The sequence below is a fragment of the Diceros bicornis genome, chromosome 20 (genome assembly GCF_020826845.1).
Source record: "Diceros bicornis minor isolate mBicDic1 chromosome 20, mDicBic1.mat.cur, whole genome shotgun sequence".
NCBI lineage: Eukaryota > Metazoa > Chordata > Mammalia > Perissodactyla > Rhinocerotidae > Diceros > Diceros bicornis.
Window position 1 is genome coordinate 15,473,248 of NC_080759.1, and position 26,849 is coordinate 15,500,096.

Genomic DNA, 26,849 nt, shown 5'->3' on the forward strand with positions numbered 1-26,849 from the left:
GAAAAGAGAAAAAATAAAAACATAATAAAAAAATAAGGACACAAAAACTTAGCGAGCACAGACATGTAGCATAAGTAACACAGATGCAAACAGCCCAATATACCTCAAAAGGGCTATGAAGGCACAAATATTTTACAGGATAGAAAAGTAAATGGTGGTCATTATTATAATGTAAACCATCATACAATCTCTTCAAGAAGACAAGAAAGAGTATAGGATTCAGAAAGTGTAGAGGTTTCAAAGAAACCCAGCTATCTAGAATAATTTTTTCTGGGGTTCAGCATAGCTGATGTTTTAGTGTATTGCTATGTCTATTTTACATTGTCAAGAAAACTAGCTATTTTAACATGATCATGCTGCTCTAAGGATAGAACCCTTCATTTGAGGGACAGGTCTTATTTAATTCACTGCACCTAAAAATTTTACCAGGTCCATAAACAGAAAGGGGTTTTTTTTTGGTTAATTTAAATTGAATATTAATAATAGAAAGAAATCTTTCTGCCATTTCAGCAACAAAACTTATTTGAGGCAATATTCTTAGTTCTTAAGTAAAGAGTTAAAAACTTGAGAGACAGTATATTCCAAAGGCCTCTTCAGCCAGTTTTCTAAAGTACAGAATGATCAATAAAAATCAGCTTGTAGCTGTACCTTCCAAAAATCAAGTGGAAAGAGTCTGCATTCAATGGAATGCCAAATAGTACTGGCAGACATTTACTCTTATAGAAAGAGAATGCTATGTTTGCATTGTTCTGTTAATAGCATACTAACAAGTATGTTTCCTGTAGGGTCACTAATGGACAGAAAAAAATACATAATTAAGCAGTGAACAGTGGACAGCCATTCATGCTCTATTGGTCTACAGTTATGAGAGAGAAGAAAGAGTAAGTCCTATAATCTTAGGCAGCTATAAAAAAGAATACTTTCTTGTTAAAGCTCAAGAGAATCTGAAGAGGGAATAAAAGAGAAAAAAGTCAGACAGATTATGCTGTCAATTTTCGTTGTCATAATGTGCTTCAGAGATAAAACATTCCTCCGAATGGCAATTGAACAGATGGAAATTTTCATTTTTGGTTAACTGGATGGAAGAATTGGACCAGTACCTAAAATGACATTGAAATGAAGCTCAAACGCCCTCCCACAAGAAGGAAACAGATGCATCACTCCAGATACAAAATAAATTATTGAACAGTGCATATATTATATTGGCATCATTGTATCCAACTGTACATCTGCACAATGTTTTAGTCTCCTGGTGAGAGAACAGACATTTCTGCAAGGGAAAATAGGCAACTATTGAAGTGAATCAGATAAGTATACCATTTGGGTAAGAAAAGCCAAACAACACTTCATTGAATTTGAAGTTATTCATGCTGAAATGAAAAAAGAACCATAAATTATACTGATTCCAATGCCCTTGAACTTATACATTGATTTAAATGTGATAGATTTTGAAATATAAAACCACATTTTCAAGATTTTTATAATCTTAAATCAGAATGAATAAAAAAAATGTCTACTAAAGACTCTAAAGGAGATAGGTTTGAATACCCTCCTTGCTTGAGTTGACAGAGAAGTGAGTGATATATTAAACTAAAACTACATTCCTTATCTTAAGCTATGATTAGAGAGGACTCACAGAATAGGTAACTAAAAGGAGACCTATTTGATCATTTAAAGTTAATAATTGACTCTATGAGTTGTGAACTAAGGAAATGGGGTTGAGATGAGCTCCTTTTTACTCTTTTAGAAGTTCCAATTCCACCCAACAACGCTCTCCTGGTGGGTCCTTTCCTACTGCTTCCCTAGCTTATTGCTAGAGCTGATCCATGCAGGCAGCTTACACCATCCTATACTTCACCTCAGTCTTCCTATCAATCCTTTCCACTCTTTCCCAACTCATTAAATCCTTAGTCCAGCTGCAAAGAAAATATGAAAATACCAGCTTTAGAGAGTAGGTAAACAAGCAGGGTTTGAGGGTTTGTTGTTTTGTTTTTAAGATATAATGTAGGTTGGCACTGGGCTAGCAACACTCCTGTGTTATAAAGCGACCATATAAGGAAGTCTGATCAGGGGCTGTAGATGATGCCTAAAGATGCCAGCAAAATAAATCCTAAGATTAGTACATAAAAAAGAAAAAGGCAAAAGGAAAAATGTCTCTCATATAAAAAGATCTTATAGTTAAATGATAGAAATTCTCACTTCTTTTTATTTACTGTCATTCATCACAGTGTAATGAGATTTTACTAAATATCTAAAGTGATAGAATATTTTATCAGATATGACTTGCAATGCAACTATATTTAATAAGGATTCACTATCTTGAAGACCAACTGAATTATGTCTCACAACACTATTAGAACAGCACAGGTGAGAAAACTATGTTCAGTGCAACCCTACAAAATATTAATGGAGAGGAGATATCATGGGCATAATGAATTATGAGTCTGTATTGGTGCACAGTCTTCACAATGGTATTCCCTTTAGAAATAAAGTTGCACAGGGAAGTCATTCTTTGCATTCTCTCAATCATTTTTAAACAAAGGCAAATGTGAAACAGAGCTCATTAAAGATACAGAAAGACAAATATAACCTAAAAGTAAAAGTATAAGGAGGTTGGGCCCATCTGGACTTATTAGACAGAGAAAAGCCTTGAGGGGAATAGCTGGGAATGTGGGATCGGAGAAATAGTTAGAAGGTAATTGGGAAAGGGGAACTCGAGTTGGCTCCCTCCCTGGGGTGTTTCTGCCAAGGAAGGAGAATAAGAATAGAACCTTCAGGAATAGTATCATGTGGTGGCTAGATACCTAAAGAGAGTCTGTTGCGAGAAAAAGGCCATGGTATAATATAGTAATGATTCACAGAAGAGTAAGAGAAAGAAGTGGACCAGAAATCATATTTTGACCCTCTGACTCACTCTGATGGTCTCTCTCTTATTTAAACATAAGCTACTCTATGGCTTCCAGCCACTCTATTACCCCTTCTCTGCCTATCTCTCATCATCATTCTGTAATCATTCTTACATTAATATAAGTGAAGATTTAATTTAACAGGTAACCTAAAACAAAAGATTTCACAAAACATTTTATGTACTCAGGTATTTTATCTCCAGCGGTCACTGGTCACAGGACTAACAGAGGAGGCTGATGGACCATAACCAAGGAGCCATGTGAAAATTTCTAATCTACACAGAAAGAGTACAGGTAGGAGTCCCACGTCTTCTTAAATGAGGGCAGAAAGCGAGCCAAAAGGGCTAACCTGAAGGAAGCAATGTGTTTTCACTTCAGGTTAAGTCCACTTCTAATTGTATTTCATTGTCATTAGAGATATATACTTAAGATTCTTATTTTGACACTTGTACGTTTTTTTTTTTTACCAAATATAATATCAACATACCCTTTATTGACTTGAAACCTGAAATAAGCTAATTTATGAATAAAGCATTTCTTAACATGGTTTATAACATCATTATATAACCATTATATAACATCTTAACATCATTATAACAACTTAACATCATTTATAACAATTTTAATTTTTTTCTTCTATCATGTTGTCTTCTAACATTTTTTATTTTTCTCATCAAAAATCATTATGCAAATTCCAGCCAAAAAAGAAAAAAATTCTCTCAATCTGGAATTCTAAGCATTGTTAGCTTTTCAGATTTGTAAAAGGCAAAAAACAAACACCACATCCTACAACAAAACAAAATACTGGGACATTTAGTTTTTTAAGAACTTCTTCTAAACAGTTTCAGAATAAAGTACTCTGACTCCACAGCAAACATTTTCCAAAATATACTGTACTTGAAGATGCTAATATTGACAGCATTATCCCTGTGTACCAGTGTAACTAGTTATCTTTTTAAAAAAAATCGAGGTGAAATTCACAAAAAATTAACTATTCTAAAGCGCACAATTTAGTGGCATTTAGTACATTCAAAATGTTGTGCAAACACCCCCTCTATCTAGTTTTAAAACATTTTCATCACCCTAAAAGAAAACCATGTAACCATTAAGCAGTCATGCCCTGTTCTCTCCTCTCTCTAGTCCTGGCAATCTGCTTTCTGTTTCAATAGATTTACCTATTCGATATTTAATATAAACGGAATCATACAATATGTGACCTTTCATGTCTGGCTTCTTTTACATAGCATAATATTAATAGGTTCACAGGTTCATCTATGTTGTAGCATGTATCAGTACTTCAATTCCTTTTTATGGCTGAGTAATACTCCATCACATGTATATACCACAATTTGTTTTTCTATTCTTCTGCTAATGAGCATTTGGGTTGGTTTTATCTTTTGGCTATGGTGAATAGTGCTATTAACATTTGTGTACAAGTATTTGTTTCAGTATCTGTATCAATTCTTTTGGATGTATACTTAGGAGAATTCCTGGGTCATATGGTAACTCTATGCTTAATTTTTTGAAGAACCACCAAACTGTTTTCCAGAGCAGCTGGAGCATTTTACATTTGCACCAGCAAAGTACAAGGATTCCAATTTCTCCATATCTTGGCCATCACTTTTTACTTTTCATTTTTTGATTACAGCCACCCTAGTGGGTGTGAAGTGGTACCTCATTGTTGTTTTGATTTGCTTTTCTCTAATGACTAATGATGTTAAGCATCCATTCATGTGCTTGTTGGTCATTTGTATATCTTCTTTGGATAAATGTCTATTCAAATCTTTTGCCCATTTTTAAATTCAGTTACTACTTTTTTGTCATTTGTTTTGGATACTAGACCCTTATCAGATATATGATTTACAAATATTTTCTCCTATTCTGTAGGCTGCCTTTTCACTTTCTTGATAATGTCTTTTGCTGAACAAAAGTTTTTAATTTTGATGAAGTCTAATTTATCTATTTTTTCTTTTGTTGACTGTGCTTTCAATGTCATATCTAAGAATCCATTGCCAAATCCAAGGTCATGAAGATTTACCCGTATGCTTTCTTCTGGGAATTTTATAGTTTTAGCTTCTATATTTAGATGGTTGATCCATTTTGAGTTAATTTTTTTATGTGGTGCAAGGTGGGAGTCCAACTTCATTCTTTTGCATGTGGATATCTAATTATCTCAGCACTATCTGTTGAAGAGACTATTCTTTCCCCCATTGAATGGTCTTAGCATCCTTCTTCCAAATCAATTGGCTGTGGATGTACGGGTTTATTTCTGAACTCTCAGTTCTATTCCACTGGTCTATAGTTATCCATTTAAACTGTATATTTCTCTTAAGTGGTCAAAGAGTAAGTACAAAAGAGTCTGAATAAGAAACACTACTCTAAGATATTTAGTTTTATCTAAAGTTCCATTAGACTGGTGACATGCTTTCTCAATAGCAACCACATCTGTCACCTGAGTTATATCTTTGGTAGAGATGATACCCTGAGTTGGCAATGATTTTAAGCACCCTCTTCCTGGAGCTGACATGAGGAAAGACGGAAGTCCCTTAGATTCTCACAAATCAATTTCAGGCACTCCTCATGATAAACTTATATGGTACTGAGATAGCACTACCAACCTTCCTCTTTGTTTAGCCCATCACCACGGGGAGCAAAAGTAAGAAAAAGGTGACAAAAATAAGGCACAAGCTTTACTCTCAGGAGATCTATATTACTTGTTAGCAACAGCTAACAAACTTGGGCCAAGTGACCAAGAAGCCACTTTACCACACATCTACAGGCATCCTCAAACATTACTAGTAACCTCACAGCCACAAATACTGTAAACATTTCGTTGGAAACTGTGTGAACGTTTGGTGTTTGCTACAAATGACACTCGTGTTCTCTTGATTTATTAAGTCAGGAAATAGTACATGGAGATGGACAAATGAAAGAAGTGAAAGAGTAAAATACTGTTTTATGTTAGTTCCAAAGATGTTTTTTTAATCTATTTGAAAGACTCACTTTCAAGACAGATTTAAGGAAGAAAAGTCTCAGGAATTTTTATCCCCACATTACAAAAGGTATAGAAAATTATTTTTTTCCTTTTTTAGTTTATTCTTACTATTCTTCTAGTAGCTGAAACATAACCTACCTAGCTCTCATCTACCAAGTCCACTGTTCTCAACAATGAACACCGTTAATTGATTTATTTACAACTCACAGTACAATGACATTAAAAGGTAGGCATAGGGTCATAAATTTTAAAAGCGTGGTATGATCATGGAAATAGTCATCATTTTTACTTTTTTTTCTTTTGTGAGGAAGATCAGCCCTGAGCTAACATCCATGCCAATCCTCCTCTTTTTGCTGAGGAAGACTGCCCTGTGCTAACATCTGTGCCCATCTTCCTCTACTTTACATGGGACGCCACCACAGCACGGCTTGACAAGCGTCCATGCATGCGCGGGATCCAAACCCCAGGCCACGGCAGCAGAGCACGCGCACTTAACCGCTATGCCACCGGGCCGCCCCGTGATCGTTTTTTTTAAGGGGGAAGGAGGTAGCCTCTTTGGTGCCAAAGATGCCATTAGAATTAGATGCTGCTTGAAATTTACTCATGAGATATCAGAAGTCCACTTCTTTCCCCATATCACCAGAGAAAAACACTTAAGAGCAGCAAAAGAACTAGTCATCTGGCTGGAAGCTGTCAGCTCTTGTATCAGGTACTTTCAGAATACTACCATGCAAAAGCTCTATCCTGGAGTGTCCCAGGATCTAATAATCCCATTTCCTTATATGAAAGGCTGAGTTTACAGGTAAACTTCTTCTAAAGGGCTGTACATAAGAAAATCTTCTACCACCTAATAAATCATAACGTAGGTGATAAGGGTCATATGAGAGGGAAATTTGTCTTATTTCACCATCCCCTTTTAGGTGGTATATTCTTGTGTACATCTTCTTCTCTTTTTCCTCTCCACGTCTCAACAGGGAAGTACCAAGGACACATAACACTGAGCTGAAATATAAGAGTCTAGAGTAGCCTGGACTGGAAAGGTCAAACTAAAGGGGCAGAGGAAGGGAGCAAGGGATGGGGGCGGGGGTCATGGAGGGTGGAAGGGCTGCTTGCTAAACTAATCAGTCTTGCTTAATTCAGTCAATTGAAACAGTGCTTCTCAAACTTTAATGTGATGTGAATCACCTGTGGATCTTATAAAACTGAAGATTCTGATTCAGTAGATCTGGGATGGGGCCTGAGACTCTGAAAGGACTTACAAAAGATTGTATCTGTCAAAGAGAAAGGTGATTTCCAGGGAGACACTACCAGGACTTTGAACAAAGCTGCAAAGTCTACCTTGACCATTCTATTTCCTTTCCCAAATGTCTCCCCAATTTTATGGCTTCTCATTCTTTCTGTATCTAAATACAGAAAGAGGTAAGCCTCACAAATAAGAGAGAGGATCTCCTCTCTCCTTAACCTTCTAAAACAACTTCTAGTCTTCAGTGCCATTTAATCCAATTTGATATTGTTATCCGTAATGGTTAAAGCAATCCAGACTAAAGGGAGAATTAATGATAGCTTTACTCCTTCAAAGGGGCACTTGTATTTTAAAAGATTATCTTACCAACCTACATTAATATCTAGCGGGGAGGGGCCGGCCCCGTGGCTTAGCGGTTAAGTGCGCGCGCTCCACTACTGGCGGCCCGGGTTAGGATCCCGGGCGCGCACCAACGCACGGCTTTTCCGGCCGTGCTGAGGCGGCGTCCCACATACAGCAACTAGAAGGATGTGCAATTATGACATACAACTATCTACTGGGGCTTTGGGGAAAAAAAGGAGGAGGATTGGCAATAGATGTTAGCTCAGAGCCAGTCGTCCTCAGCAAAAAGAGGAGGATTAGCATGGATGTTAGCTCAGGGCTGATCTTCCTCACAAAAAAAAAAAAAATATCTAGTGGGGAGACTAGTATGTGGAAAATATTTTTGAGATCTTCTGCTCCTTACCCATTGTGGGTAACATGCCATTATTTCCCTCAACTTTAATTGGTCTGCTAGAACATGTAGCCTCAAAGCCTCCAATTTCACTTCCTCTACCATAATAAGTAGCTTCAAACTTCATAGTATACTGAAAACATGAGTTGATAACAGTACACTCAAACACTTGAAATTTTAAATCACAAATCTCTGAATATAATGGGTCTCCTATACTGAGAAATCTCATTTTAAGAATAAATTATCTAGCTAAAAAAAAAATTAAGGAACTTATTAAAATTTGGTAAGGAATTTTACACAGTTAGGTCATATTATGGGAGGGAAGCCAGAGAAAAGTATCACCTACTGTATGGAATATTATTAGGAGAGAAAAATGAGATTTTTGCAGAAAGAAAGGATAATCATAGACAATAGGATTGAGTCACAGTATCTTTCACTTTGGAGGGACGACACGACTCAAATCTCTATAACATTTTCATGGTTTATTCATTAATAGCCAAAGCCTTTGTTAAGTCTCTATTCCAACATTCATGCCTATTCATAGGATAAAAATTTGTTTTCAGCATGTTGAGAACAAATAAAATTTTATAAGTCTATTCCACATATTTATTAAATAAAAGGAACATTTTTTAAAGGTCATCAAGCTACTATAGTTCCCAAATAGCAATAATTTCTTATTGCTAAAACAATTTATTTGGAGTTTTCACATCTTATTTCATAATTTTCAGAAAACAGATATCATATAAGAATGATCCTCCAAAATGATACATGCTAGAAAGAAAAGAAAGTGATCAGTAGATTTTTTGTTCCTTCAGCATCAGTTGCTTAAAGGACACAGTTAAATGTTGATGATTATAATTGCCCTTTTTAAAATTAAAGCTTTAGATTTGTTGGTTTGTTTATTCATTCATTCAAGTTGATAGCTGCCCAAAGCATTCCTGAATATGTTAGCTTTTCGACATAGAAGCAGTAGCTACAAATTTAATTCTGCTGGCTCCAAAACAGACCCAGACTCATTTCTGAGATTCCCAGGGTTTAAAAATTTGACTATTTTCTATTCTCCAAAAACAAAAGATACAGGTGGGTGCCAGTTATTGGCTGAGAGTCACATTAAGTACTTTGTTGCCAATAATTTAGCAGGACACTTGGCAGGTGGCCAGATAATAAGTCTTTGTCCAAGATGCCAACACCTCATTTAGAGGCTGCTATTTTAGACACTTAAAAATTTTTGTTCTTGCACAAGCATATAATTTAAAAATATAAGGAAGGAATCTAAGCACAATAAAGGTAAGAATGGAAAGGGAGATCCTGAAAAGATTTTATTTGCTAATGGGTGTAAAATGGTGGTCATCAAAGTAATTCAAAAACAGAGAAATAAAATTTTATTAGTTGTAAATAATTGTGTTTAATTCTTTTATTTTCTAATTAAACTCTAATGCCATATCAAAAAGTTATTAAGATTTATCTTCCAGCTTATGAATCAAAAGAAAGTTATCCAAATTTTTTTAACTCCAATGTTAGCAGCCTTTTCATCAAACCTAATTTGAACTAGACAAATGTTTATATAGCTAACTAAAATCTGACACTGGCTTTGACCTATCTTCCTCTCTTATAGCTTAATCAGTTGTTTTTAAAGTCCAATGTTTCAGTTATTTTCCTCACTTAGACATCCTGCCTAAATGAAAACATCTTAGTGAAGTCATACACAGTTATAGGAATACTGCACAACAGGGTCAGACAGACTTTTTATGAGTTTCAAAAGAGACTGATTGGAAACTATACTGCAATCACCAAACCTTTGTGTTAATGAACATGTGCCACAGTTATAACACAGTATCGGGCTACTATAGTTAGTATATGTCAATGCTTCCATTATAAAACCTTGCTGCTTTCAAGGTTTTGTGAATTAGCTGTAAAGCTTGATTTGGTTTTGACAAATAGAAGATTATTTTCAAAAGAAAAACAGATAAAAAGCTAAATGTAGCAGACGTGGCATATACAAATCTAAAGTAATAATGGCACTCAAGGAAGTTCATTGGTATAAAAGAAGAGTAAGTATTTATTGTGTGGTGCACACTAATAAAAAGTAGCATACTACAAAATCACTTTAAAGATAATTTTTGTTAAACTATACTGGGAAAATATATCCTGAGTTCTTAAGAGCTTTGGGCCAGTAGCAATCTCTTTCAGACCTCAGCTGCCTCATGTATAAATGAATAAAAGTACCCACTCAAAAGGCCCTCCATTTACAATGCATATCAGGGAGGAAATAATAGTGTCTTAAAAGTTACATACATGCACATACACAGAAACCAACAAGGTTAAAATTTTAAATGATTTAATGATTTCTTTATCTTTGTTCTTCAAGCTGGTCATGTGGTTTCTGACATAATAAAATCAAAGTAAAATCATTTTAACTTTAATTTTCTATCAGAGTAATTTTCAGTGTTTAACAAAGATAGAAAAGAAAAAAAATTCAGGAATTATTTAAGTTAGAAATACTTTTTAATATAAATTATTCTAGATTATTTTTAAGTAGCTCTTTGAAAAACTACAAATGCAAAATCAATGCTCTGGTAGAAAACTTAAAGTTCAAGCAAGTGAATCTAAAATTCAGAGTGACAAAATACCTATGTAAGAGTCATGAAGGAAAAATATAAGGTGTCTCTACTAAATATGGATTTAGAGATGAATGTGCTATCTTACCAATGACCACTTGTCTTTGGTACAGATGATTGAGTGATCAAAAGAAGTCTTGGGGGCAAGAGTACTTTGGAAAATACAGAAAATACATGTGCGATGAATGCCTACTAATGATGTGTTCCAAATATCATTTGTATTCTGTTATTCCATAATTCGTGTCATTAATAAAATACAATTACATGAGAAACTCTGCTTAATAAAGACAAATTTCCTGCATCTGCATAAATTTTACCATAGATTTGAAGTATTTTGCATGGGTGTTAGCTTTAACAAAAGTTCATTATTTTAAAAAGCCATATTAAATGTACATAAAATTTAAATATCCCACTCCTACATTTAACACCTTCTCAATGGCTCATAATTTTACTTTTGACCTTCAATGACAATATATACTAATCTCAAATATTTCAGGAAAAGTATTTTCAATTTTAAAAATGCCCATATTTGATTAAATTATATTGCTGTATTTATTTTATGATTTTGATCATTAACTAAAGTACTTGAAATATTGCATTAGAAACTAGATCTTAGTATCTAAAGGGAAGTAATTTGTGAAAATGGCATTTCTAAAAAATAGTCTATTAATTTAAAAACACACATACACACACTTCTAGTAAATGCCTGGCACATACACAATATTCAATAACTATTAAAGACATGAATGAAAGTGGCAGAAGGTGGTCCTAGTTTTGATGGACTGCCCATTTCTCCTATTATACCATCTACCTTCCTAGATAGCACCTAGGCATGGAACAATCAAATTTTAGAGGTAAAATGACAAGGAAATCTTTTAGGTTTAAAGTGAAACCATCTCAAGAGCTTTCATATTCTCAAAGGGACTACTTTTCTCTTTATTCTGCTGCTGCTTAAGAGAGAAAAGCAGCGGAAGCACTGCAAGAAAGGAAATGGGATCAGGTAAGCCAAAGTCTACCCCTGTGGAGTCTATTTCCTTCAATTTAAAAAACGTAACGAAATATCTACTATATGTTAGGCACCAACATAAGTGCTGAAGATAACTCCCCATTTCATTCAGAGTGAAAGCTAATTTACACTGCTATTCCCTCTGACTGGTGTGCTCTTGCACCAGATATCCACTTGGCTAACTTCAACTCCTTCAAGTCTGTTCAAAATGCTACCTTTTCAATGCTGCTACTCTAACCATTCCATTTAAAATTTCAACCCACCCCCTACCTCCAGTCCTCCTAATTCTGATTCCTTTACTCTGATTTATTTTTTCTTTTTCTCTTAGCACTTACCACACTGTAACAACTATGTAATTCACATATTATGTATACTTTTTATCATCTGACTCTCTTAGTTAAGATGTAAACTCAAAAAGGGCATGGATTTTTGAGTATTTTATTTATTGATATATCTCAAATGCTTAGAACTGGGCCTGGCAGACAGTAGGAATAACTATCAGTCAAACAGATAAAAAAGCTTTCCTGAACATGTGCTACAATCCAGACATTGTCCATGTGGGGAAGCAAAATTGGCCACCTCAAAATGTATCTCTCTGGCTAGATTATTTTTAAGAACAAAAGACTCTGAAAGAAACTTTGACCTTCTCCCTAACTGCCTAAAAGAATTTAAGATAGAACACATGGTCCAGAAAGGAGCTAATACTTCTAACATTGTCTATAGCCAACCAGCAAACGCTTGTTTAACAAACATTTGCATTTCCATCTCCATGTAAATTGCCTTCCTCCCCTTTGAAGTCCCAAACCACTACCCCCAACATCCTCCTTTGTCTTGAGTTGAAGATGTTATTTAAGGTGACAGCTTGGCCATTCTGGCGAGTTACCCAGTTTTTCTGGGTTTCTCCCACGTATACATATTATAAAGCTTTGTTTGATTTTCTCCTGTTATTCTGTCTGATGTCAATTTAATTCTTAGGCCAGCCAGAAGGACCTGGAGGGTAGAGGAACTGTCTTCCTCCGCTACATGCAGAAGAACACACTGAGTCAGAGACAGCTACAAAAGCAATCACCCATACTTTTCAATGGGGACACAGAGCACAGAATTCGACACTTAGAAAATGGTGAATTCTAGATGAAGGTTAAAGTAAGTACATTGACTATATTTTCAAAAATCTTGCCAGTTAGGGGAAGGCAAGTTGCAGAGGTATTCAAGTCCAGGAGTTCCTCACTGGTTATATATTCATTAACAGAGTAACTGAAGTTTCTAGTACACATAGGAAAGCAACAGTTTCAACATAAATAAAAATACTCACTATATAAACTTATAATATTAGTCCACATTTAAATATCTACTCAATATTTGAATCCCTACCTACTCTCCAAGGCAACCTCTTTATTTACAAGTCAGTTTCTTTAATTTTTCCAATGCTTACAAATATAGCATTAGTTGAATACAAAGTGAAACTGCAAACTTGCAAAAGATAATTTCATGAGGTCTGTGAAAGTGATGTAAAATCACAACAATTAATTTCCAACTGAGGCGGCCAAGACAGATCAATAAGGATTAGAATATGAAAGGTAATTCAAGGGATAATGAATAGAATATTAGCCAAGGATTAATAAAAGTCCTTAGAAAATTTGATTAAGGCCTCAAATTTTGCAAAAAGGACACTTTTCTTAATCCTATTGAAAGAGACCAATGTGAAATGAACAATGTCACATTGTGCTATCACAATTTTGTCAGAAAAACTACATTAAAAAATCAGTATTTGATCCATTCTCAAGTCCATTAATTAGCTTATAGTTGAAATCATACAGTAAATTTTCCTGAAGATTTTAGGTTTCATTTTTCAACATAAAGGGCTAATCAGACTTCTCCTGCTCTCTCATACACACACACACACCACCATTACCACCACCACCATCACAATAGCTCTTTTTCTAGAACACTTCATTCTTAAACAGGTCAGTTTAAGTGGTCTCTTTTGAATATCTTCTGTCTTCTTTGAGGGTGAGCAGACAAGTAAGAGGGAAAGATGGAAAATATGTGAAAAAGAGAGATGATTTTCAGAGCAAAGCCCTGGAGGGAAGACTGGATCAATGTCTGTTTAGTACGAGTTATGCTTTTAATAAACAAAACATAGAAAATAAATAACTTTACATGCTATATTCAGCTGAGGAGGAAAAAAAGCTTAATTAGAATCTCTGGCAAAGGGTGCAATTTGTCACTTGGACCACAAGATGGAGGCAACAGACACTTGGAAAGCAATAAAGATAAAAAGAAAGAAATAGCTTCTTCAGTGTTAAAATTACAAAACTAATTTTTAAAAAAATCACACACATTCCTAAGCCATTTTGTAAAAATGGAAATTTATTCTAACAATCAAATAGTGAAGTCTGCTATATGGTTCTTAAGATAATTCTCTACCCAACTCCATTCAATTTTCAACTCTTAAAAGCAGGCATGTCAACTCAATTTTGTAACTCTTGTAGAGGTACTAACACTTAGCAAGTCTTCAAATAGCAGCAGAAGTGAATTGCTGAACTGAGCAGTACTTTGAAAAGCGAGAGGGCTAAGCAAGAAAAGTAACAGTTGCATATGATTTACACTCACACAGAGAACTGGGTTCCACACAAATATAATACAAACGGAGTTCATCACTAAATGACCTTGACAAATCAACATTAGATATATTATTTTTCCACATTTGTCATAATACTTCCACAAATACAGTGAATCATAACAAGTGCTAGGAATAGTGCCTAATTCACAGTATTTAATAACACTGATTAACATTATTGCTGTTATTAACATTACTATTCTTAATGTAAAGCAATTATAAAATCCTCAAAGAAAAAGAGGACAAGTAACTCTTTTCTCTTACATGAAATATTTTCAGCCTCACTTAGAAACAGATATAACATAGCTTAGTCACTCATTCGTTATTCATTTCCACTTCTGCTCAAAAGGTCCCATATTTCCCTAGCAGGGAAAGGCAGAATTCAAGATTAAGGTTCCTTAACGTTCATTTTAAAGCCAGTATAAAGGATTGACAAGTATGACTGTGAACACATTGCATCCTCCTGTTTTTCTCTTGTATGAAAGTATGACACAGACGTGGTTCTACCAGTATGAGATAGGAATGCATTCAAGGACTACAGGGAAAATTTTAGTATTTTCTCTTCACAAAAATACAGTTAAGTGTTTAAGTACATGCATGCATACATACACAAACTAAGGGAATTCAATAAGCATCTGAAATAATCTCAGAGGAAAACATAATTAAGAAATGAAATTTAAAAATGAAGATCAGAAAATTAAAATCTAACCTTCAGACAACCCTGAGACAATCTATATAAAAATTTTATAATCACTATTTTATATTCAACGAAGTATTTTAAAGTAAGTTCAACTTTTTCTAGATATCCCTAAACAGAAGGCATGTTTTAGCTAATGAAACATTTTAGGATATTCTACCAATCTGATGATGTCCATGATGATGATTACATTATGTGATATCTGACAACCCAAGATATATAATTTTGGGAAAATTATATGATTTTTTTTTTTAATTTTGGGTCAATTCTTCAAAATTTAATTGCCACTTACATCATTCTGCATTACTGACTAGGAATAATCCATACTGTCATTTTAAAATCCTTGTCTTAAGAGTCAGCAGTTTATAAAGCAGTAGTGAAGGGTTTATTTGGAGGAAAAAATATAAATCCAATTATTTTAGAGAAAAGATTCCTCCCTCAAATCAGCTCAAAGAAAAATATTTAATAAACTGGCAACCTATGATTTTTTTTTAAACAATGCTGCCACCCACTGGAAAAATCTGAAATGTCTTCATTATTTCCCAAATATTAGCCTAAATATCACATTCAAAAGAGCTATACCATGATCTTCCAATTACCTACTTGATACACCTTACTTAATAATTCTGACCATTTGATTTGTCTGATTCTTAATAACTACATCTTAATTGAGTACTAATTCATTACAGTTTTTAGTATATTTAAATACTAAATACAAATAGATTAAGGTGACATCATCAAAAACAATGCAGCTCTACAATTACACGTAACAGTGGATGATGCAGGTTTTGAATTATGAGATGATGACATATTCATCCTGAAAGGAAAAAACTAAGAATGGGTATCTTAACAAAAGTTTGACGCTAGCAATAAAACTAATTTTAGAAGGTCATTGACTAAGTTAAGTCCAAACTGGAACCACACTACAAAAGATACTCTTATTTCTAATGAGAATATTTTAGTCCCTGAAGAATAATTTGGCTCATTTATCATAAATAAAGAGAAAAATATATCTTAATCACCTATTTTAAGATTTTATAAAACAACATTATTTCCTGTTTTTTTTTAATTTTGCTTTGTTTTTGTTTTTATAATTCTGGGTCCATAAATATCTCAATTCATTTAACAGCTGTTTTTTGAGTACCTACTCTATACCCAGGCACATATACATGAAGCTCATTTATGCATTCAGAAATGAAACAATCACTTCATATTTAAGATGAGGATAATAATCCCTAGTTATATGGTTATAGTAAAGACATGAAATAATCAGAGTTAACACTCGACGAATGTTAGCTCTCATAAACATAAGCATTACTAAAAAGATTGGAGGCTATGGTACGTTGAGAACAAAATGGAGGAAAAAATGTGTTTCTGATTCATGTTACAAATTAAATATGTAAACTTCAGTTGTAAATAGCCATTGATTCATGTTTACCTCATTTATCTTCCCAAATTCTATCGAATTTATTAAATATATAAGAGGAGATGTAGCTATACTGGAAAATAGAAAAAAGTACCATCAAAAGGCCAGAAACTGAGGCCAACAGATCTGAAATATATAAAACAGATATCTTTTGCATAAAGCAGCACTGAATAAATATTTGTCACAGGAAAAAATTAATGAATGGCACAGGATGAAATGGAAAGCTAACTCAGCAATGTTGACTGGCCTATGAATCAGCACAGACATACAGGCCACACTGGGAAGAATCTATATGGGTTTTCCCAAAAAGAAGTCCTGAGAAAACCCCAGCAGGCCTGAGAGTAAGGGGCAAATAAATGTTAAGGGTCAAGTCAAAAGAATTTGGAAATGCCACCACTGCTCCTACAGGGAAGCCTAGTTATCACTAATGTGAACAGCTTGTAAGATGTCACAAAAAAGGTTAGGAAAAAAAAACAAAGCTCCAAACAATAGCATGTGCTAAATATCCCAATGAGCTCATTCCCTACTTCTCCCGGGTAACTACTACTCTGACCTGATACTGACATTCTTAAGATTCTCACTTGCAGGAGCTGAAAGTGAAGGCATCCTGTACTGAGTACAATTCTCTCAGAGAAGTTCTACCAGAGCCGAATGGGAAGCCACAGGCCTGTAGCATTCACTCAGGTCTCACTTGGTACAGACAGTCAACTTCTAGTAAAATGAAGGCTATCCTGGGGCCGGCCTCGTGGCCTAGTGGTTAAGTTTGGCACACTTGCTTCAGCGGCCCGGGCTTGCAGGTTTGGATCCCAGGCGCAGACCTACACCACTCGTCAGCCATGCTGTGGCAGTGACCCACATACAAAATAGAGGAAGAGGAAGACTGACACAGATGTTAGCTCAGGGCTAATCTTCCTCAGCAAAAAAAAAAAAAAAAAAAGGACTCTTTGTGTTAAAGAGATACACTGAAATGTTTATAGGTAAATTGACATGAGGTTTCTATTTGCTCCAAAATAAGAGGAGAGATGAGTGGGAGTAGGGAGAAAACAAAATCTAGCCATGAGTTGATAACTGTTGAAAATGAGTGATGGGTACATGGAGGTTTGTTGTACCAATCTCTCTACTTTTTATATTTGACATATTCCATAATTCAATAGTTAAAAATAACTAAATGGATAAATAAGTAAAACAAAAGCAATTCTCAGGTTAGAACAAAAGGTAAAATCCAACTAATATTCTTTTTAAAAAAGGAAGCAGAGAACAGAGAACAGAGAAATGGTATAAAATAACCCACAATTTTAAGCAAAATTCAATTTTAGATTGACAAACCTTAATTTTTAAATTATCACTTTTAAAGTTTGGTTTATTCCTCTTCCGATTTTGCTTCCCAAAAGTGTTTGAGAATGCCATAGTCAAAGGCCATCATTTTTTTTAACCAAAAAGCATGGAATATAAAATTCAGGAAATGTTATCATAAATAATGTACTTGGCACACTAATAATCCAAATATATGTGAGTCTAAATATACTCACATAAATATAGAAAGTATAGAAGATATAATTTGGCAGTAAATGCTTTCATGAAAACCTTAGCACAACTTTTCTTTGCTCACAATTTTTATAAATCCACAAATAATATTTCATTTAAAAAACTGAGAGAGGGGTCGGCCAGTGGTGTAGTGGTTAAGTTCAGCACATTCCACTTTGGTGGCCCAGGTTCACGGGTTCTGATCCCGGGTGCAGACCTACACCATTCGTCAGCCACAGTGTGGTGGCAACTCACATATAAAGCAGAGGAAGACTGGCACAGATGTTAGCTCAGGGCTACTCTTTCTCAGAAAAGAAAAAAAAAAAACAACTGAGAGAACAAAATGAAAAAAATCTTTTAGAATGTAACATTTTCTAATAAAATGTTGAATAGGAGATTAATTTCATAATTATTAAAATACGAACAGTTTGAAAATCACTGCTAGTAGCCTAGTGTAAACAATTCACTAGGCAAAAAGCCCTCATGAAGATCACACAGTTTTTAAAAATGTATTCCAGGGCCACCCCATGGCGTAGCGGTTAAGTGCTCGCCCTCCGCTGCTGGCGGCCTGGGTTCGGATCCCCGGTGCGCACCGGCGTACTGCTTGTCAGGCCATGCTGTGGCAGCATCCCACGTAAAGTGGAGGAAGATCGGCAAGGATGTTAGCTCAGGGCCAGTCTTCTTCAGCAAAAAGAGGAGGATTGACATGGATGTTAGCTCAGGGCTGATCTTCCTCACAAAAAAAAAAAAAAATGTTTTCCAGGGGCCGCCCAGTGGCGTAGTGGTTAAGTGCATATGCTCAGCTGCAGCAGCCCAATGGTTCGCAGATTCGGATCCGGGCGCACACCAAGGCACCGCTTCTCAAGCCATGCTGTGGCGGCATGCCATATAAACTAGAGGAAGATGGGCAGAGATGTTAGCCCAGGGCCAATCTTCCTCGGCAAAAAAGAGGAGGATTGGCAACAGATGTTAGCTCAGGGCTGATCTTCCTCACATACATACATACATACATACATACATACATAAATAAATAAATAAAATGTATTCCAAAAATAAATCCACCACGTTTGATGAAAAATTTGTCCTGGATTCTAAATGAAGGCGTCACTGTTACCTACTGTCCACCGGTATTCCTGCCTTGCCCCCCAACCAATTCCGTTTTGGGAACATCAACTGAAGCTCAGTATTACGAAAAGTAACAGACTAGATGCAACTCTTACATAGCTACATTCAATTAATTTTTAATGTTATTTTTTTTTTGAATGCTGAAAATTAAATACTATTATCTGATTCAACTCCCTGGTGGAAAATCATGTACGCTTTCAGGTTTGAGCTCTTCTAAAGCATAAATATATCAAGGCTTCTTACAAAATTATTGATCTAAAGATTAGATTATAAACAAATGTCACTTTCACGATGGACTCAAAGGTCATGAATGTCAACCAGGTAGTTTGGATTTATTCTCAGGTAATGAGAAGCCACTGAAATGACAGGGTTCCTAAATATCTGTCTCTTAATCTCATCTTATTATTACTCTCTCCCTGCTTGACTCCACCTATCCCTACAGTTTTAATGATCACCTATATTAAGTTGGCTTCCAAATTTGTATTTTAATTCCTGACATCTTTAGAACTGCAGATTTGAGTACACAGTTGTCCTGGTATAAGCAACAAACTCTATTTACTATTCTACCAACCCAGTCCTACAGCCTGCTTCTCTATTGCCATTAGTCCCTGTTAGCCTCTATTTGCATGAATCAGTACACCACAATCCAGCAGCTCTCCAGAATTAACACGATAAAATCGTCTTCGGCCTCTCCTCTCTTCTTTCCCCTCCTACCAGTCTAATTCATTATCAAGTCCAAAAGTTTTGCTAAATTAAAACTTTTCTTTCCATTCCCAGTGCTTCAGTCCAGTAAGATCTCTTTCTAGGATCACAGAAAAGCTAGCAACACTTCCACCTAACGGTATTTTAGTTCCCTCCCTCTCCCCTTAGCTCATCATCCACAGGGCTTCCAGAGTCGTTTCTCTATAGTTCTGATCATGTCACAAGCTTTTCCTGGTTGAAAAGCTTTCAATGGCTAGCTATCACCTAAAGAATGAAGTACAAACTTCAAACCTATAGTATTCAAGGTCTTTTATAATCTAACCTTGTCTATCCCCTCACTAAAACAGCTTTCTCTTGCTCTTCTACTCTCAAGTCTACCCACATGGGACCATCTTCTAATCTCCGCAGCATTTCCTACCTATAGCCTATAGCCTTAACCAAGAATACTCTTCTACCACTCTTTCTGAAATCATATTTATCGTTCAAGGTGCTGATCGAATGTTTCCAGCTATTTATCTCTCTAAATTCTCCCACCTACAAATAAACACAAGGCACTCTCTTCTTTTTCCAGCACAGCTCCAACTGTCTGAAAGTTGTTTCCTATAAAAAGGTAAACACCTACCCTCTGGTCTAAGTTCTGAGTAAAAGGGCTATACAGATGAGCCTAATCCTTTTCTATACAACAATCTTTCAAATACTTGAAGCTCTTCCTAAATCTTCTCTTCACAGGGTAAATTTCCTCAAGAGTCACAGCTAATACTCATAGATATAATTTCTAGAAATTTTCATCATCATAACTACCCCCATGTGGACACTCTAGATTTTCAATCCTCTCTCCCAAAGTGTAGTGTCCAGAACCAAACCCAACACTCTAAACCATGGTTTTTGCAAGTTATGCACAATATCACTCCCCCTCCCAAATCTGGAAATTCACAATGTCTATTAGCAAATTAATAACTCAAAATAGTCCTTCAGTTAATAAACTGGTCAGTTTTAATTTGGTGCAGATGTTTAATAATTGTGCAAAAGAACAAAGTGAAAATAATAAAACAAGGTTCAAAGAAGTTCTAGTCATAATCAAGTATACAATACAAAAATCTTAGGAAAGAAGAGAACTACCTTTTGAAACATGAGATAAATGGAATCAGGTGGATAAAAACTCAGATATTATAAAGAAGGGTGCAATAACAAAGGAATTTTCTAGACAAAGTTTATTTGAGGAATCTTTTACTAAATAATCTATCATAGAGCAAGCAAATTTTCAATAAAAATATGCTGATTAACACTTTGTTATTAAAAATGCCAACTACGTGTTATATTCATAATATTTTTACCCTGAAAATCCAATATGCTTTAAAAAAAAAAGTTAAAATTCAACAATCAATCCTAAACTTAAATTCAGCTGACTGGACAATACTCAAGAGACTTATTTTGAATTATATAACAATATCTTCTCTCTCATTAAATAATATCCAATGTAAAAATGTGGTTCTTTGATGACTGGCACCATACTAATTAACTGAATTGAAAGAAACATTAGGGCCAGCCCCGGCAACCTGGTTAAGTTCAGCGCACTCTGCTTCAGTGGCCTGGTTTTGATTCTTGGGTGCAAGCCTATACCACTCACCTGTTTGTAGCCATGTTGTGGTGGTGGCTCACATAAAAAAGAAAAAAAGAGGAAGACTGGCAATGGATGTTAGCTCAGGGCGAATCTCGCTCAGCCAAAAAAAAAAAGAAAAATTAATTTCCTCTAAAGAGTTCTTAAATACTCTTCATCTATGGTGCTAAATGCTCCACAATTTATACAATTCAAAGTAAACTCAAGGAGACCTCTAAAGAGGTCACCTTTCATATCAAGGAAATAGGAAAGTTAGATGACTCATTTTTGGAAAATTTGCTTTAAACAAATTAAAGATATTTCCCTTTGATTTATAGTGGAAGGCTTAGGAAATGTGTAACAGTACTTACAGAATGTACAACACGTCTGTGCTGCAGGCCTCAATTATCTAAAAACGGAGGCACACAGAGATATTAGCACATAATGATTCTCCTACATCATCAATAACAGCCTGATTTTCTCTCAACCAAGAGTACATGAATTCAAAATATCAAGCTGACTGAAGCATAAATTGGCATAAGCACTTTGGAAAATAATTTGGTATTACAATAAAGTTAAAGATGAACATATCCTTTGACTCACAAATTGTTATTTTAGGATAGACATGATCTTGTTAATTTAAATTTTTCTTTAATGATATTGTATTTTCATTGAAATGGTACAATGAAATTGATACATTTTTTTTAATGGGCAAAAGATTTGAACAGATGATTCACCAAAGATCTATGCATGACAAATGAGCACATGAAAAGATTCTCAACATCCTCAGTCATCAGGAATATGAAAATTAAAACCACAATAAGATACCGCTATACACCTATTGGAATGACTAAATTAAAAATAAAAACAAAAATACCAAGTGCTAGTGAGAATGTGAAACAAACTTTCACACGTTGGTGATAGAAATGCAAAATGGTACAGCCAATTTGGAGAGCACTTTGGTAGTTTCTTATCAAGTTATATATACATTTACCACACAACTCAGCAATCCCACTTCCAGGTATTCACCCAAGAGAAATTATGTTCACACAAAATCCTGTATGGGAATGTTTACAGAGGCTTTGCTTACAATCACCAAAAACTAGAAACAACCCAAATGTCCTTCAGCTGGTGAACAGATAAACTGTGGTAAACTCAGACAATACTACTTCCCAATAAAAAGCAACAACTACTGACACATGGATGAATCACAATTGCATTATGTTATGGGAAATAAGCTAGACTCAAAAGATTACATCTCATCTAATTCCACTGATATGATATTCTGGAAAAGGCAAAACTATAGCGACATAAAACAGATCAGTTGTTACCAAGGACTGGGTATGGCATGAGGGAATGAACGACCTACTAAGGGCGGGTAGGAGGGATTTTTGAGTGATGGAATTGTTCTTTGATTGTGGTGATAGTTACACGACGCTATGCATTTGTCAAAAAACATAAAAGCATACACCAAAATAGGGTGAATGTCACTGTATGTAAATTATACTTCAATTAAAAAAAGTCAACCTGATGTTTTGCATATTTTTTAATGTTACTTACAACTTACGGAAAGAAACATCTTTCCCTCTGCTTGCAATCCGTCAAGAAAAACTTCACCAACATGCTAGGTTCTTTGTGGACTTCTTTTTTAAGACATATTCCTTGCGCTGACAGAGTACAAAAGCTCAATAGGGAAACAAGTCAAAGATATTAAAATAAGTTACAGAAAAAGGCTAGGCAAAACAATTTTGAATGCTAAATCATAGAATACACTTTATATGGGCTCTACAAGGAAGGAAGCAGTAATTCCCTTTGTCAAGGGAAATAAATGGAACAATTTTGGAAAGGTCTTAGCGCTTCTCAGTATTATGATTATTATCATCATCTCTAACTTTCAAACAAGGATACTGAGACTTGGACAAATACTTTGTCCACGGTCCCTCGGCTGTTAGGTGTCAGAGCTGAGATCACCCAAGCCTTTCCGAGCCCAAAGCCTGAGATCTTTTGCATCGCGATGACGGAACGACACAGACAGATTAAGACGGCTGCTACGTGGTGTGATTTCAACGCACAGGAACGCCCCCTAACTCCCCAAACTCCACGACTTCGCAGGAACCCTGTACAGAACACCACAAGGAGAGCCGCGTATCTTCAAGTGAGCTCAACCGGGGCTTGGAGTGCGAACTCGTGGGCAGGGAACATGGAGCCTGTGGGGATCTCTTGTCCACACTGTCAGTGTGCCTGGACCTACTTCTGACAGGTTGTGGTTGTGAGGACGGTGACGCACGAGGCCAGCGCCGGAGCCACTGAAAAAGGTCGACACCAAGAAAGAGCAGAGCGGAGGCGCTCCACACACACCTCATCAATCACACCGCGCCGGCCTGGTCCCAAGGCCGGCAGAGGAGCAGGAAAGGCCTCTGCCTGCCCCTCCCGAGACCTCTGGTAACAAGACCTCCGTGGACTTGTCCCCGTGTACGTCGCCCAATGGCAAGGACCGACACTGCGGCGTCCTCGCCGGCGGGGCTTTCAGCGGACACATGCGGGGCCGGGAGCGGCGCAGAGCCGCTCAGAAACAGCCAGAGTGAAGGCCAGCGGCTAGAGCCAATGGGGCGGCGGGCTGAACGAACTCGGGTGGTCCCCTCGGGGATATCACAAGTGTCGCACGGTGCGTTAGTTTACAAGACACTCTCACTTTCCCCTCATTTACGGGCCACGCAACCGCTGCCCTCGCTCTCACCTCACCTCTCCAGTTCTTGTACTCCGGGATATAGTAGTACTTGTTCCCGAACCGGTCTGTGCCCACTTGCTCCTTCACTTCCTTTGACAGTGTTCTCCACAAGGCGCGGAACAAATCCCGAGACCAACCCATGCCGCCGGCCAGCTCTCAGCGCGGAATCCGCCGCGACCCACGCAGGAACGCCCCAGGCCGCCGGCCCCGCCCACCGACCGGGAGTCCCACCTGCCTCCACCCTTACGCCTGCCTAGTAAGGGCGCTCACCATTGGTCGGATGGCATCATGGCCTGACCAATGGGAGACTCCGCTGTTACAGCCCCGCCTCCGAACTCTGTCATGGCGGCTGCCGGTTCTTAAGCTGGCTTGAGAGGACGGGATGTTAGGGTTGTTGTCGGCGCGACAAGCCGGTTTGGACGACCCGCTTCGCTTCCGGAGAGCGGAGTCCACACGGAGGTAAAGAAAACCTTACTCTTTTCTGTAACGGGCCAGTTGAATCTAGACCAATGGCTACGTTAGCCTTGCTTCACATTTTCCCGCCTTCTCACTTTCCTCACACCACACTGGCTTTACTCTCTCTTCTGCTCTGTGGCTTGCGAAAATAAGATACCTTTTATGTACTTGTAGGTAGGTGAGTCCGCCATAAACCTAAATGAGGGTACTTTCGTTTTACTGTATTCCTTCTCACTCACATTAGTCTCCCCGCCCTTGCCGCCCAAAGAATAACTGTCCTCCAAGGATTCCTTTAGTCGACATATTTAGTGAGCTGCTGCTTGTGCCAAGCAGTGTGTTAAAGGCTGAGTACAGGCCAGGAATTGAACAAAGTTCAGCGTGACTAGCGCAAAGAGTTGGGGGGAGGGGACCATTGACAAGAGACGAAGCTGGAGAAGTAAGCAGAGGCTAGATGAGGAACAGCCTTGTGTGCTTGGTTAAGAGGTATGAAGATGAGAATAAGGTGACAACTATTGCATTTTGTCGTCTATTTGGAGAATAATTGAAGTTGAGAGCAAGAGTACGATAGATAACTGTTGCAAGGAGAAAGTTAGTGGAAGCCTGGGCCAGGGAGATGGCAGTTGGGAGGAAGAGAGTGAAGATATTTGAAAAATATTTAAGACATAGAGTCAACCAGCCATGGACATTGATCGGATATAGTGAATGATGAAAAGGGAAGAGTAGACAATGATTTCCAGCCTTGTAGAGCAGGGTGAATAATGGTGACATCTCTCCCCAAAGAAGGAGCAAGTTTTACTTTAATTTTGCCCATATTGATTTTTCCCATACTGCTTTTAAGGAACCTGTGAAGATTTTCGTTTAGAGACTGGAGGACGCAGTTGCATATACAATCACATGCTGCATAACCACATTTCAGTCAGTGACACTGCATATACAATGGTGGTCCCATAAGATTAGTACCAAACAGCCTAGATGTGTAGTAGGCTATACCATCTAAGTTTGTGTAAGCGGGGGAAGAAATTTCCCCTACCCTTTTAGGTTCTTCTGGCTGGTCTAAGAATTAAATTGACATGAGAGATTAACAGGAGAAAAACAAGCAAAACTTTAATAACATGTATACGTGGGAGAAACCCAGGGAAACTGGTAACTAGCCAAAATGACCGAAGCCCTCACCTTAAATACAATCCTCAGCTAAAGACAAAAGAAGATGTTGGGGGTAGGCTCGGAGTGTCAGGGACTTCAAAGGGAAGGAATGCAATTCACAGGTAGATGAAAAGGAGTGAATGTTTAGAAAACAATTGTTTGGCCACACAGAAACAGAAGAACACAGAAGGGAGCCCAACAAATAGGCTTTTCTAGGTTCCTCCCTGTCTACCACCCAGTTCGTGTTATGCCAAGATGATAGCTCACTTCCTAAGACAGGTTTTTTTTTTATCTGAATTCTTTTAGGCAGTTAAGGGGGAGGTAACAAGAAAAAGTTTCTGAGTCTTTTGTTTCTTAAAAATAATCAGTCTAAAATAATCCTCATACTAGAGACACATTTTAGGGTGGCAAATTTTGTTCCCCTTTAGTACACTATGATGTTGCTACAACTAAATCGCCTAACAATACATTTCTCAGAAGATATCCCCATTGTTAAGTGGTGCATAACTGTGTATATTTGATGCTCAGGAGAAATTTAAATATCATTAATGCAAGATGATATGTGAAGTGAGGGGATGAGATCACCCAAGCACAATTTATAGAGTAAGAAGAGAGAAGCAATTCTTTTTTAATTTATTTTTCCCCCAAAGCCTCAGTAGATAGTTGTATGTCATAGTTGCACATCCTTCTAGTTGCTGTATGTGGGACACGGCCCCAGCATGGCCAGAGAAGCGGTGCCTTGGTGTGCGCCTGGGACCCGGACCCGGGCCGCCAGCAGCAGAGTGCGAGCACTTAACCGCTAGGCCACGGGGCCAGCCCCGAGAGAAGCAATTCAATGACAAAAACCTGAGAAGCATCAATACTTAAAGTTAGGCAGAGGACGAGAGTACAAATGAACTGTAAAGGAGTAACCAAAGGCATTGAAGGAAAACCAGGGTGATGAGGTGTCATGATGCTGAGGGAAGACTGTTTAAGGAGGCAGCCATCAAATGTGTCATTGCTGTTCCCAGCCTCCTCCTTTGTTCTGGTTCTCCATCCCATTATTCTGCTTTATTTTCTTCATTCAGTTTATTACTGGTGAAATTGTATTGTATGTTTATTTTCTTACTAGTATATTGTCTTCTTAACCCCTGTGAGAAAAGGGACCTGTATTCCCAGTGCCTAGAAGAGAGTTTGACACAATGTGTGTGATGTTTTGTGTTCTAAAATGTTGTATTTTTCTTACATTTTAGTATTATGCTTTTAGAATGTGTAAATATGTTTCTAAATAGTTTGTGTAATTTTAACGAAACAAGTAAGCATTAATTTTTTTTTACCATGTTTTGGTTAG

At 36.9% G+C, this 26,849-nt stretch overlaps 2 protein-coding genes across 6 annotated transcripts in view; one reads left to right on the plus strand and one right to left on the minus strand.

Annotated features, from left to right (window-relative positions):
* NDUFAF2 (NADH:ubiquinone oxidoreductase complex assembly factor 2) overlaps nucleotides 1-24,117 on the minus strand; it is a 162,513-nt gene extending 138,396 nt beyond the window's left edge. The window contains exon 1 of one of the 2 annotated variants that reach the window (XM_058564027.1): nucleotides 23,935-24,110. In XM_058564027.1, coding sequence (XP_058420010.1) covers nucleotides 23,935-24,061 — 127 coding nt within the window. In that variant the 5' untranslated portion in view covers nucleotides 24,062-24,110. Of the gene's footprint in view, nucleotides 1-23,934 lie in introns of both variants that reach the window. The other variant, XM_058564028.1, reaches the window with a different exon arrangement.
* Nucleotides 24,118-24,251: 134 nt separating this feature from the next.
* ERCC8 (ERCC excision repair 8, CSA ubiquitin ligase complex subunit) overlaps nucleotides 24,252-26,849 on the plus strand; it is a 67,622-nt gene continuing 65,024 nt past the window's right edge. Inside the window, exon 1 of one of the 4 annotated variants that reach the window (XM_058564024.1) lies at nucleotides 24,252-24,379. In XM_058564024.1, coding sequence (XP_058420007.1) covers nucleotides 24,303-24,379 — 77 coding nt within the window. In that variant the 5' untranslated portion in view covers nucleotides 24,252-24,302. The remainder of the gene's footprint in view (nucleotides 24,380-26,849) is intronic. The other 3 variants (XM_058564023.1, XM_058564025.1, XM_058564026.1) reach the window with 3 other exon arrangements.